This window comes from Electrophorus electricus, chromosome 5 (genome assembly GCF_013358815.1).
Source record: "Electrophorus electricus isolate fEleEle1 chromosome 5, fEleEle1.pri, whole genome shotgun sequence".
Classification (NCBI taxonomy): Eukaryota; Metazoa; Chordata; class Actinopteri; order Gymnotiformes; family Gymnotidae; genus Electrophorus; species Electrophorus electricus.
In genome coordinates this window covers 26,324,997-26,339,108 of record NC_049539.1, presented here as the reverse complement: position 1 = coordinate 26,339,108, position 14,112 = coordinate 26,324,997, and the positions used below count along the sequence as shown (strand labels likewise).

Sequence of the window (14,112 nt, the reverse complement as noted above, 5' to 3'; positions counted from 1 at the left end):
TCCTGCCATCAATTTTATCCAAGTTCCCTGTGCCTGTGTAGCTCAGACATCCCCAAAACATCAGCGATAAACCTTCGTGTTTTACAGTAGGGATAGTGTACTTTTCATCATAGGCCTTGTTGACTCCTCTCCAAAAGTAGCGTTTATGGTTATGACCAAAAAGTTCAATTTTGTTCTCATCACTCCAAATAACTTTGTTGCAGAAATCTTGAGGCTTGTCTCTGTGCTGTTTGGCATATTGTGAGCGGGCTGCTTTGTGGCATTGGCGTAGTAAGGGCATTCTTCTGGTGACTCAACCATGCAGCCCATTTTTCTTCAAGTGCCTCCTTATTGTGCATCTTGAAGCAGCCACACCACTTTTTTTCAGAGTCCTGTATGTCAGCTGACATTATTTGTGGGTTTTTCTTTGCATCCCGAACAATTTTCCTGGCATTTGAAGCTGACATTTTTGTTGGTCTTCCTAACCTTGGCTTGGTTTCAACAGAATCCCTCATTTTCCACTTCTTAATCAGAGTTTGAACACTTCTGATTGGCATTCTCAATTCCTTGGATATCTTTTTATATCATTTTCCTGTTTTATAAAGTTCAACCATCTTCTCCCGCATATCCTTTTGATAATTATTTGGCTTTCCCCATGTCTCGTGCAGGGGTCTGTCAGGAGCCCAGTAACTTAATGACTCTTTATACACGCACACTGATTGACAAGCAAACAGATCAAAGGTGAGGATGGTTACCTTTAGTAGCCATTTAAACCTGTGTGTGTCAACTTGTGTCTATGTTACCATGCCAAAACTTCCAGGGTATGTACATTTTTGATCAGGGTCATTTGGGTAGTTTCTGTTGTCATTATGATTTAAAAAAGGGCAAAACCAATTGTTTGATAATAATGGCTTGACCCAACCACTAAACATGAATAAAAGAAAAGTTATTGTATTATGATTATTATTCTCTGAAAAAATATTTAAAAAATCACAAATTCTGCCAGGGCATGTAAACTTATGAGCACAACTGTATATAAAAAGTGGTAACATGAAAACCTGACTGTGATGCTTTTATCACGGTAGTGTACATACCTTTCAAAGCGGACAAATCTTAACTACCCTGACTTGAAGGCAAAGAACGCTCAGCTATTGTTGGAGGCAGTGGTAGCTCAATGGTTAAGATATTTGACTAGTAATCATAAGGTTGCTGTTTAAAGCCCCACCACTGGCAGTTTGCCACTGAGCAAGGCCCTTAACCCTCAATTGCTCAAGTTGTATTTGGTTACAATTCTAAGTGGCTTTGGATAAAAGTGTCAGCTAAATGTTAGTGCACTGAAATTGTAGATGTTTGTTACACATTTACTCATTAAACGAAGAAATAAGGTTGTAGACTCAGCAAAAATATCTTGACTTTTTTATTTTTTTGCAAATGATGTGGGATGTATACATTGGATCATTTTCCTTGTTGAACGAATGATATGTTTTTAACCCCGTATTGGGAGACATTTTGCCATTATTCAGATTACGAGCTATCTTACCTTCTTTCTGACCTTGACTGTAATGAGTTTTCTTTGAAATCCATGCTGCTGAAAAATAAGCATTTGCTTTGTGTTTAAATATTTAGAAAGCTGTCTGTCTGTAAGAGTGATTAATATATAGTTTTTACTAACTGCTTTCTTGTAGTGGACTTTTCTACAACAGTTTAAACAGTCGCTTTTCGATGCCGTATACTGGCTGAAGTTATATTCGCGTTGTGTGTCATGTACTAGTTTAGCCAGTAAGCGTAAAACCACACAAACCAGCGTTAAAACGTGCACGAGCGGTCGCGCGCGTGGATCGCGCGCGCCCTCTCGCGCCCCACCCAGGAAGTGACCTCACCCGCCATGGCCATGGTTACGGGGCCGTTTAATAATGACGGTGCAGGCCGTCTGAACTTCCCGACTGTTTAGCACCAGGTACGCTTCGTCCTTTTTACACGAAGACACACACGATAAAGATAGACAGAGCTCGACTTGTTTTAAGACGACGTTGGCTGTTAGCCAGGTAGCTAGCTGGTGTTGTTTAAATTCGGAATACTATGACTTTAGCTAGCTAGCGTTAGCCAGGGTAGCTAATCTGGCTAGCCAGCAAGACGCAGCTAGTTCCGCGTGTGGTAAATTAATTCTGTTTGCAGGTAGTGAGTAGGTAGACTTCTGTGTGCTTTGAGCTCTAACTGTGTCCGTGATTTGCTCTGTTTAACGTAGATACCTAGCTAGCTAGCTAAACCTAGTTTCTAGTCTAATGGTAGACGGCTAACAACAAACATCACTTTGTAAATATGCGCCTTCCCTTGGGTTAACCGAACTAGGTCACGGCGCTGGTTAATATTGGATCAGTACTGTCCGGGATGACCTCGTACTTCGAAGAGCATAACTGTGAGCCCACAAATCCCGAAGAGCAGTACCGACAGAATGCCCTCCTCGAACTGGCCAGGTTCACCGATAACATTCTTGTTCTCCTAGCAAGTTAAGACAAAACTTGGGAGTGAACCCAGTGTTATTGTGGAACGAAGGTGCCAGGATTTCACACGCTGGCCTTTGCCGCTAGGTCTCTGATGCAGGGTTTGGAGATAGACTCCGGATCGTTGGATGCCTCTGACTGGGACCAGCGGCTGCCTCCTCCCGCGGCGAGAGCGGTGGTGCAGAGCCTGCCTCTGGTCGTCATATCCCCGCAGCAAGCAGGTACGGTCAACCTCCCGCTGCAAGTCACCGTGCCTGCGGTGCAGAGAAACGGGGCAGGTGGGTAGTGCACAGAGCCGGATTACTCGCCAAGCATTTCAACACAAGCCCAAACGGAGAGCTTTCCAGGATTGGTTCTTATTTTTCCCGCTTATCTGGATGTTGTTAACTCTGCTAAAGTTATGTAGCTAAACGAGAAATACTAATTTGTAAAGTAATGATGTTGCACAAGAAACCCAAATGTCATTTCTATAGGAATGGAGGCAGAAGCGAAAATATAATTAGAAAAAGAAGAAAAAATAAGGTTTGTCTTTTTGGCTTGTAAGCAGGGTCGTGTAACCTATTCAGCATGGCCGATCACATGGAATTTTTATCTGTAGTGAAACAGGCAGTTTCTGTTGGGTCTGTGGCAGTTGCAAGCCATGTGTTTGAGCCCTTGCTTGGCATTCACCCCCCGCCCCATCCCACTTTGCCCCACCCCGTCCCGCTTGTCCTGCACCCTTTCTGTGGCCAGACAGGGGAGTGAAGTGTCCCGTGTGCCTGCTGGAGTTCGAGGAACAGGAGACGGTACGGCAGATGCCCTGTGAACACCTCTTCCACTCCAGCTGTATTCTGCCCTGGCTGGGCAAGGTGAGAGACCTCTGACCCCCAGAACAAATGATACGGGTGAGGCTACGAAAAGTAACCGCTTTTGTATTCGTGCTGCAGACCAATTCATGTCCGCTGTGTCGATTCGAATTGCCCACCGACAACCCGGACTATGAGGAGTTTAAAAAGGATAAGGTGAGCAGAACTGTAACAGGTGGGGGAAAGGATTCATTCATTACACTCACTTTGTGACTCTTGTAGGTTTTTTTTATGATAAATACAGCGTAATTTCGGTGTTGAGCCTTTAAGTACCATAATCTTGTTCATATTGTAACATGTCACTGATTGGAACTTGGGACATCAGAAGTAGTTTTGGATCTTCTTTTGTCTGCTATTGAATGTCTCATTCTCTGTGCTGCTCTGGCATCACATGTTAAGACCACTAAGCGCCCATCTGTGCTTCGCAGGAGCGGCGAAAACAAAGAGAGTATCGGCTGGAGGATCTCCACGGAGCCATGTACACTTGACCTTGTTGACTCACACACACGCACAAATTTCAGGGCTTCTTTGACATGCTGCCTTGTCAGATATCTGTCATATGACATGTGTTAGTAGACTAAAATGGGACAATTCTGTGAAAGTGATATTTTCCTTTTACTTGAAAACAACTTGTAAGCATGTAAAGATTATTTTGTATGCAAATGCATTGTTGTTTGTCCTAACTTTTAAAATGTAGAGATTACACTTATTTTAATGCATTGTTTAATGTTCAATAAGAATTTCCTTAAAAGATGCATCAAATTGCAGATAAAAATTGGCACCATCTTTAATCATCAATTTACTCTGGCCTTTTGATTAAATTTTAATTCTTTTTAGTGCAGTTTAAAAGCTGGAATTACATATTGAGGAAATGATTTTGGCTGCTGGCAGCTAGATTTGATGTAAAGGATAAAACCTGCACACTTCCAGGAATTGTGTTAGAGCCTTAAAAGCATCTGGAGTGTTCTTGTGTGAGCGAGCTTTATTATTTGATTCTTTGCGGACAGGACGCTCTTAATGTATTTTGAAGCTGTTCAATTACTTGCCTGGCCACTAACAGCACCATTAATTTACCTGCAACATGACATGGTGAAGTCAAGAAGCCAAGACCTGTGACCGGACTTGCCCTTATCTAGTCCCTAATCTGCATCCGCTGTAAGTAATAAACTAGCAGTGCCTTTAGTGCGCAGTGTCCACAGCGTGAGACTGAGCAGGCAGTTCAGTGGGGAAACAGAAACTAAATAGGATGCCAAAAAGTGCTGATGGAAAAATGGCCTTCCCTTCACATTCCAGTTAATTAAAACCATACAGAATAAAAGTCCGGATCAACTACTAAAAAAAGGAGACCGAAATGCGTGTATCCATATATTGTTTATTTTTCACTGTTTTGTTTTTTTTGTTTTTTTTACTGTAATTGAATATAAATCTCTGATCAAAGAAAAATCATTTAAATGATACATAAATCTTACTTATTTACATAAGTGATTTATAAAATAAAAAATATTCTCTGCATTGCTTTTTTATTTCAGTTTTGGAGTTTGAACCTCATTTCTTCCATCCTGTACTAGAAGCAAATGTGTTGATAAAAATATTTCCTTATATTTTAAAGGCATCTGAAAAATAACTCTTACTGAGAGAGAAAACTTGCAGGCAGAAAATCACTAAACTGCAGTGGTCATTCCCCAGAGCTAACATGAGAGTGCCCAGCAGAGATTGTTCTTGAGAAACTTGATCTGGCCCTTGTTGCCCTCTGTCAGTGTGACTGTTAGGAATCAGTTAACCAGCTTTAAATGTGACGTGAGTTTTCAGTAAATCAGTTGGCAGGCCCTCAGTAACAAATTTAGTTTGGATAGCTCAACAAATATGGCAAAACTGCATCAGAAATGTTGAATATTTTGTGAAGCTCACTCTTGGTTCTCCTACCAATCGCCAAAAAAAAAAACAACATACAAGAAAAAAACTTAATTTGGCTGAACAAAACACATACATGGGTAACCTAAAGAAATGCTGGCAGGGGTGAGCTATCAGTTGTCTTTACAGAAGTGAAAAGGCTGTGTGGTGTTATGTAACAATTACACACATACAGTCCTGCAGTCAAAGCTTATGAACAGGTATTTTGTCCTCTGCTCAACTGCTTGCACATTGCTAAAATGGTTGGTGCATCACTCAGAGGGATGAGGAATGTGATGTAGTTTCATGACAAAGCAGCCTGAAGTCTGGCTTTTTTCTTTCTTCCACATGACCAACATCGACAGATCAGCTGTGTGTTGGTCACAGGCGTCGTAGTCATCTAGTGGCCACAGAGGTGAATGTAAACACATTGTGAAAATACTTCAGTGAGTGGTTGTGCAGTGGTGAGTAACTGCACGAGACATGTCTACACTACTCAAAAGTATTCAAAGCTATTCATGGTGCTAAAATTTTGGTTTGAGTGTACAGTGGTGACTAAATCCATACAGTCCTGAGTAACATGCAACAGGCTTGTTTACATCCGTGTATTTGAACTGGATCAAAACCACTTACATGTGGTTAGATTTGGTTTGAATGTAAATCCTCTGGAGCCACACTGGTTGGCACAAATTCAGGTCAAACTGACAAGGTAGCTTCTGATCATCAGAATTCTGCCATTACCGCACACAGATTGTAAACAAGCGATTTGGATCAGCAGTATGCATAATTAAGTTTGGCACTGCAAAAACATTCCTGTGGATAAGCAAAATGGCTCAATACTTTTGGACTGTTGGAATTCACTGCAAGTCACTCTCTGGTGGGAAACTCAAAAGCTGAACAGAGAATACCACCACAAAAATCTGTGGCAAATGGACCAAAGATGTATTGTGACCTTTGAACTATTAAATATAAGGACTGCAGGGGAACAAATGAGTGATCCCATGTACATGACTGACCTACAAGTAGCTCTCAGCAGCTACCAGAAGATTAAGGCCCAAACAGATCCCAACATCAGAATGTGCAACCATGGTTTCCTAGGAACCAGCCTGGAGACCACTAGCTACGATTCTAGGGTTCAGTCAACCACAGTACTGGTAAACAGGACCGCTGACTGTTGGCACTATTCTCCTCTATGGCATCCACACCTCCCAGTGGCTATATGCCAAAACCACGATACTCCAAGCTGTAGTGGTTGCGATGTAATACTCAAGGAACAGAGCTGCTCTGGTTAGCCCGGTTTCAATATGAACATGGCAACAGAATGTGAATGTCCAAGAGACAAAATCTCTTGCCAACTGCCAAGGAAAAAAAAGGGTTAGACATTTTGGCCTCCATATTAGGCATAAAATAGAAAAAAACAACTGTCACTCTGTGATTTTGAAGCCAGATGAACACGTCAGTTTACGAACTAGAAGGAGAGGTATGGAAAGATATGGACCCTTAGGAATAATGGGACTCGTGACCTATAATACAGAGAGGAAATTGAAAGGAACTAGAAAAACACAACAGGCAGACAAGTAATTTGCCTTATAAAGCAGTGGTTACTAATTGATAACCACAAGAAAATGGTTATCTATGATTTATAGGCATGTGCAGGAGCTTCAAGAAAAAAAAATCTTCCTCAGTTTCACACAATTGCAAGCTATTCTATTATCAAGTCTTACTTCCTTAATTGTTTTTCTAAACGTATAAATGTTTGCACAAGTCAAACAAGCTCAGTTACATTCAGCAACATCTTAGAAACTACATCCAGCGCCTCTCGTACATTCAGTGTAGGATACTTCTAACTTAGTAGTGCTAAAAAAAAAATTTAAAAAAAACTTTTAAAAAGATCTTTAGAAAAAGAGTTTCATTATGATTTCATTAACTGTGTAACGTGCAAAAAATTCCCTTTTGCCAAGCAGAAGAGTGGCCATACGTTAAGCAAGCTCTGTGAGAAAGACTTCTCTCTTGTGCAAACTAGATGAATAAAATATCCTTTCCACTTCTACAGCTCAGGCAACGAATCCCACAAACCACTTCAGAAACAGAAAATATAAAGTGACTTGTAACATAAAAAAAGATAATGTTAAAAAAAAATACCCAGAGTTTCCTGTTTGGCCCAAATACCTTACCTCTCTGTGGAGTAGTCAGATTTTTTTGTGGGGGTAAATCAACCTACACCTAAACAGAGCTGGCAGGGAGCGGATTAATACAGTGGTGTCCACGGTGTTGACGTATCCAATGTGTCAGTCAAGCTGGTCCCGGCAGTCGTGGACTAAACCCTGAGCTGCACTGCAGAGTTTAGGAGAGTCCCTGCTACGTTCCAGTTTGACCACGAATCACCATGTTTTTAGCAGGTGTGTAAAGAGCAATGAATCCAATAACATGTATGATGCCCGGGTGCTACACTTGTGACTCTTACTGTTTGTGGGGCGACTGTATTTTAAGTAATTGCTAGGCAGCACCGCTCAGTGTGAGAGAGTAAGTGTTTGTGTGCGTGCGTGCATGTGTTTATATGTGTGTGAGAGACTAAAACATAGCTATACTCTCTGGCGTGCAGTTCAGATGTGTCGAGGTACTGCTCCCCCCTGGTGACTTCAGCCCCTTTGTAGCCCCACCCCCAAGACCTCTGGACCCGCCCCCGAGGATGACCCCGGCCCCATGGGGAAGGTTCCGCTGGAGGCCGGCCAACATGGTCTCGCTGGTGACGGTGCCAAACTCGTAGGTGAAGGTGCCATAGAAGACGAGGATGACTACGGTGAAGACCCACTCACAGATGGCAGCCGCATGCTGCAGGACAAAACTCTCATGGATGAAGAAGATTCCACCTGAGGTCAGTGGTCAGGGAATGGCAACAGCAGTGAAGTCATGCTATGGGGTGGGGCGGTTTTCCCTGTTCCCATGGCAACCTCCTACCGGAGCTGCCGCTTCCCTTCCAGCTCAGCATCAGTGAATACGAGCTCACAATTTTTTTAATTTAATTTTTTTCACCCATGACCTCGGTGTTACTAGCACCGTGCTATACCTGCTCAAGGAACTGGACTACGGCGCGGCTCGGTATGACCCCATCTCTGAAAACCCCTTCACCTGAAACGTTCAGTCTAGCTACCTGCCGACTTCCCGGTTTGTGACTCTTGTGGAGCCCGGACAGGCCCTGCTCTGGAAGGATACTGAGGACGAGGGAGACCAGGGATCCGGTGGCGAGGGCAACCCGCATGTGGGCCATCCAGTAGTCCAGTGTGGTGATGGCCACGCGATACGTCAGCACACACTGCAGGCAGACGAAAAGTAGGCCGGCGGGAAAGGCCACACCCGCCCCCACGTAGTGCAGGGTCTTGGCATGGTCAACCTGGTCACACATCAGGGGAGGGGACAGGCTCGTTAGCGGCATGCCTTAATTAAACATTCATTAAGATGTTATTAATTAAGCGCCAAACCGATTCTGGACACAGATTAAGTCTTGTCTTGGATTTCATAATGTTAGAGAGGAAACACCATGGAAAATCCCCTTATAAAGTTAGCTGTAGGCTCAGATAAATAAATTCAACTGACACATAAACAGTCACACAAGTACATCAGAACATCCGTTTGACACATTCATAGTGCCTTCAGCATGTGGTCTTCCACAGGTATGATGGCAAAATCGATCAGCTGTCAGAGACGGCTGCGGCATCTGGACGCTTACAGCAGGGAGCGGACCTGAGGGTGCTGGTCCTGACCCTGTGTTGTTTTGGAGGGAAGAGGCCATCATACAGGCTTCATTACTGCCTTTATACAGGTGTAATTCAAGCTTCAGAGAGGAGACACTGACCTGGAAGTTGCCCACCATGACCAGTCCCAGTGCATTACAAAAGCCCGACACCAGGCCGCTGGTGTTGGTCCAACAGTGGTGACTGTGTTCTATGATCTGAGCGTAGCGGAGGAGGCACACCATCACCACTAGAGAGAGACGGGGGGAGGGGGGGGGGGCAGATATGATATGAGTGGATGGTTCTTGCATACCAAACAGGCAACAACAGGTGTGAATTTACAGGAAAGTCCCTTAAGGGAACAGGATCCTTCCACCCCTCGCTACACACATGTCACATCTTACACACTCAAACAGGATGTGTCTCAAGGGAGACAGACATCTTACACACCCAGAGACACAGGCTGCTAAAGGCCTGAGTATACCACCTGTTGCAGTGTTGATATAAAAAGAAGCTCAAAACCAGAACTTCTACTTCTCTACTGCTCTTGTATCAGAGCTCCTCTGATCGCGAAATATGTATGTGTGTGTGTATGTGCGTGTATGTGCGTTTGTCTGTCTTTTACCCATGAAGGCTCCCATATTCCCAATAAGGCTGAACAGGCAACTCTCGGGTGGATAGGAGCCGCACTTACTGCAGTGTAAACGAGCAAACAGAAGAGCCATCAAAACGATGTTAAAGCACCACAATACTGAGCACACATACTGTACAGGCCCCACAATAGTAAACACATAGCAATAAATGTATCTGGTTGCTATGGTATTCCAGGTTGTTGCTAGAGTAATGTTAAGTGGTTGCTATGGCCTTGCTAGGCGGTTGTTATATCATTGCTAAGTAGTTGCTATGGCGTTCTAGGCAGTTGCTAACCAGTTGTTATGGTATCACTTGTTGTTACCAAGGGGTTGCTGTAGTATTCCAGGTGATTGCTATGGAGTTCCAAGTGGTTTCTAAACAGTTGTGATGGTATCAGTAGTTGCTAAGGGGTTGCTGTGGAACGTGTGCATGTGTGTGTATGTGAAAATCTGTTTGTATGTTAACATCAAAGGGTCTTGCTGGACCAGATCTCCCTGGTTGGAGTTCAGGGAATCTGATCTGGGTGTGCAGGTATGGGTGAGCGTTACCTGATGAGGGGAATATCCTGGATGGTGCAGCACGTTTTGGGGAAGCCGGGCTTGGCTGTCTCCTCCGAGCACGTCACGTTGTAGAACCTGCGGACGACAGCGTCTCTGAACCGCGCTGCTGTAGAGCATTGGGGCAGAAAGTCAGACATGACATACGCCGGGACTGTTTACCAGTTTTCCACGGGACAGACGTGGTGGTTCATCACGGCCATAGCGTACCTACAGGCACAGAGTAAAAAGAAGGGTGACAATACTGGGTATGACATGTGGGGTCACATCTACTTAGGCTGTTACACTTACTGGGGCCATGTCAGATGCCATTAGGAATTAGTAAGTCTTGTAAGAGAGTCTAAACATAACATCTTTTAGAACTGTAGCTTATAGTGCTCCACTGAGCATGTCACATGACTGTATGATGCACAAGATCATCACGTTCATTCTTTGGGCCGAGTTGACAAGCAAAACTAATTGTGCAAAGATTTGTCCTGTATCAATACATCTGCTCTAACACCATAAGCATTTATGGGGGGGGGGAAAAAAAAAACGGCTTCCAGTTCATTCATACAAACAAATGAATATTCAACTTTTTCTGAAAAGAAACCCTTTTCGTGGTGCAGTGGAAAATGGAGAGTAATTTTTGAGCTCAAAAATTTGAAAACAAAATGTGATACTACAGTGGGGGAGGAGAATCTTTTCCACCAAGGGTCTACTCTACAAGGCTACAGGGCTTTATTCCACTCGAGCAGGATGGGCTCTAAACCTGGCAGGTCACACCCGCCCTGAGTGTACAGAGGCTCCCTGCCACGCGCGCTCACTCACACAATCCATATTCCTGTGATGGAGAAGGCAGCCAGGCTGACGGGCAGGACGATCCAGGCGGTCATTGGGCCGGGGCGGAGGTGGGCGTGTCCTGGGCATCGGGGGGAGGGGTCCTTGGCAGGCCCGGGCAGATGCGCGGGCGGAGACGGGGCGTCGGGGTGAGAGCGGCGCGCCGTGAGACACAGGGGAGGGGCATGAGAGGACGACAGGGGTCCCGCCCCCCGCTGAGGCCAGGCACAGTTGGTGTAGCGAGACAAAACTGCGAGGCAGGGGAGAGGCTCGTCAGGGAGGCACGAGGGAGGAAACTGAGTGTACAGCAGTTGGATAACAGAAGATATTCATGAAAATAAAGTAAGCTTAAACCACAATATGTATCAAAAGACATGGATCACCGGTCTGAGTACACTAGGCACACTTTTGTGAAAAGAAATCCTTTTCCTGGCGTAGATCGGTGAAGATGTTTGTGTACCAAAACTGAACAACGCGAAAGAAACCCGAGAACCTAACGGCGCATCCGTAAACCCAACCTGATACTCAGAACTTCAATGAGAGCCCTGCAGTTTGCATGAATAGTGTTCTGTTTCTTAACTCACTGAGGAACATCTCAGGTTTCGGTCTAACAAAAAACATGAATCATATGACGAAATGCGAGATTCTCTAAAGTATCTAATGCAGGCTACAATACAGTCAAGTTGTTCAACAGTTAGGTTATGCCATTACATAACATTAGCCAATTAGACATGGTCACAGACATTAACGACGTGCCTTTTACAACAACAGTAGTAGCAAGGCTTCTCAGAGTTAACGTTGGTGAAATAGTTATAGGTAGCAAACAATAAATCAATAAAGTCTTAGATGATCACCGCGTCAGGTTAATGATGTTCAGACACTGAGCTGGGTGCTGGCCGCATCTCCTTCCCAAAGTGCCCTCTGAAGTGTCTAAAATTAGCGACACGACTACGGCGAGGTGGATACGGTGACCGAGTCTTTTTAGTCCAGAGCTGACTTCTGGATGCATTATTCAGTTTGCTTGCCGGATTACAGGAGCCTTGTCGGCGTTATGAACCCAAACGGACATTTGCACCGCTATTTCGCATCGGGGGCAGGACAGTTCCGCTATGTGAGCTGTACGACTGTAAGTTACAGTTACGGCTGGCTGGTTTCGTTGGATTTTATTTTGTTAACACAGCAAAATGCCAAATTAACGGCGTTCCGACATGTTATTTTCGTTCGTTCGAGTTGTTAAACGAGCCAGTTAGTTACGAGTTTATTCCTACCGTTGCTGAACGGATCTGGTTGTTGAAATTGGATTAGCAAGCTCCGTTTGCTAATGCAAAATAAGCCCGAAACGCGAAAGCTAGCTATATACCGTTTAATTGTAACAGTCAAAACAGTAACGGCATATTCATGCGTAAAAGAAATTATCTCTGAAACCCCTTTATCATACCAAAAATCACCGTTAATGTCAACATACCTTAATAGTGCTATTCCTTGGTACCAACCTAAAGCAACCTTGAGGTAGCTGTGTAGCCACTAGCCACGTCCGCTCGGTGTTCACTGTAAATGTAGTTCTCTGGCGCGGCCGAGGCCGTTGAATCCCGCCTGCATGTATAAATTCAGTACTACAATTCCCACAATTAGACGTAAGAACCATAGAGCTGCCCGTAGAAACAGAAGCGTTTTCGGGTTCGTTGGATATAGAAGCGCGGCGCTCGCCGGCGGGAATGTCTTTTCTGATAAGCGCGGTGTTGGTCAGCCAAAAGCTGATATGTAAACCTGCTGTGCTCTTTTAGTTATCAGTGGGGTTCAAATAAATGCACTGCTTTATTTCATGACAATTTCATGAATTTTTTCCCCACGGATATTTTAAATTCCACATATATGGTCAATATAAATATAAATACTTACTAAATGTATGCATCTAAGCATAAAGTCAAACACCACTGTCCATATTTATAAAAGTATAAATATTTACCTTCTTTTCATGGCATAAAAAAATCATGAGACTTTAAGCAGAATAGACTGATTTGATACAAAATATACAAAATATGCATAAGCCTCACAAAATATCTGAGACTGGTTTAACCTTGGTATTGTGTTACATCTGTTTTACGTCAGCAAGCCTGTGGAGCTGGATGATGTGCTTTGGTTTCCGTGGGCACGTGTTATAGCGTGGGTTTTTCTCTGACATCATCCCTTGTAGTGCCACAGAGTGGTGAATGAGTGGCGTGGAGGAGGACAATAGCACCATCACGCTCACTACGCTGTTGATAACCCCTACACGTGGGAGGCTGGCTCTCTGAAAGGTAGGATTGCTGCAACTTTGCTGGATCTCTAAACCCTTCAGGTGAGTTTGATCTCACGGCATTTATCCTGACCGATGGAGAGGCAGCCTCAGGCATCTGCTGAAATGAACTCGACACATTCAGCCTCGTTCCTCGGGCTGAAGTAGCATACAAGGCAGGTCTCGCTGTGAAGGAAGTGTTGAGAAATTTCCCTGACAGTATTTTTATACAGCAGCTGAATTCCCTGTGTTTCAGCAGGATTAAACGTATGTCTGGTTGGTGATGGGGTAAATCGTCTGGCGTTATTTGTGGTTTATTCATCATTAGCATCCTGTTCCTCGTTCTCAGTATCATTAATAATATCAGAAAGAACAAACCAAAATAGAAAACAACAATTAGACACCGTCATTGAAATGGAAATCAAAATACATTTATTGAATTCTTTCTTTGCTTGAAGCATCGTGAAGGACACGTGACTTCAGTTTTACACCGATGGCACAACAGCTTCCACAGAACTGACAAACTTAAAATACACGCATGATGGCATCGCAAACGCTGAGGGTTAGGAAGTGATGTTGGGAAGCGACAATACATTAAAACTGGATGCACTATGTGTAGACTGTAAAACTCCCACCTTTATGTCGGCTCAAAAGTCCCGCCGAAGGTCCCGCTCATCTGCCAGAAGCCCCTGCACTCAACCTCACCCCCCGATCCTCCGCAGGGCTCCTCCAGGTCCCGGTCACCATGGTATCGTCCAGCAGTTGGTCACCTCTACCGCCTCTACTGCTTCTACTGGTCCTGGCCACAGCACCCAGCATGGCTCTGGATGCCCACTGCCCCAACCGCTCGGAGCCGCAGTACCAGCTGGGTCTCACCCAGCC

The 14,112-nt window shown here is 44.3% G+C and overlaps 2 protein-coding genes across 2 annotated transcripts; one reads left to right on the top strand and one right to left on the bottom strand.

Annotated features, from left to right (window-relative positions):
* Positions 1-1,808: 1,808 nt before the first annotated feature.
* On the top strand, positions 1,809-4,123 carry rnf181 (ring finger protein 181). Its single transcript, XM_027019876.2, has 6 exons — positions 1,809-1,936; positions 2,329-2,453; positions 2,568-2,701; positions 3,213-3,328; positions 3,407-3,481; positions 3,754-4,123. Exons 2-6 carry the CDS (start codon positions 2,368-2,370, stop codon positions 3,811-3,813), a joined length of 471 nt encoding a protein of 156 aa, XP_026875677.1. The 5' UTR covers positions 1,809-1,936; positions 2,329-2,367; the 3' UTR covers positions 3,814-4,123.
* A 249-nt stretch (positions 4,124-4,372) lies between these two features.
* tmem150aa (transmembrane protein 150Aa) lies at positions 4,373-12,472 on the bottom strand. The gene is made up of 8 exons (XM_027019875.2): positions 12,421-12,472; positions 10,947-11,205; positions 10,299-10,346; positions 10,128-10,214; positions 9,572-9,639; positions 9,069-9,196; positions 8,429-8,606; positions 4,373-8,085 (listed from the first exon to the last, which is right to left on the bottom strand). Exons 2-8 carry the CDS (start codon positions 11,009-11,011, stop codon positions 7,787-7,789), a joined length of 873 nt encoding a protein of 290 aa, XP_026875676.2. The 5' UTR covers positions 11,012-11,205; positions 12,421-12,472; the 3' UTR covers positions 4,373-7,786.
* Between the last annotated feature and the right edge of the window lie 1,640 nt (positions 12,473-14,112).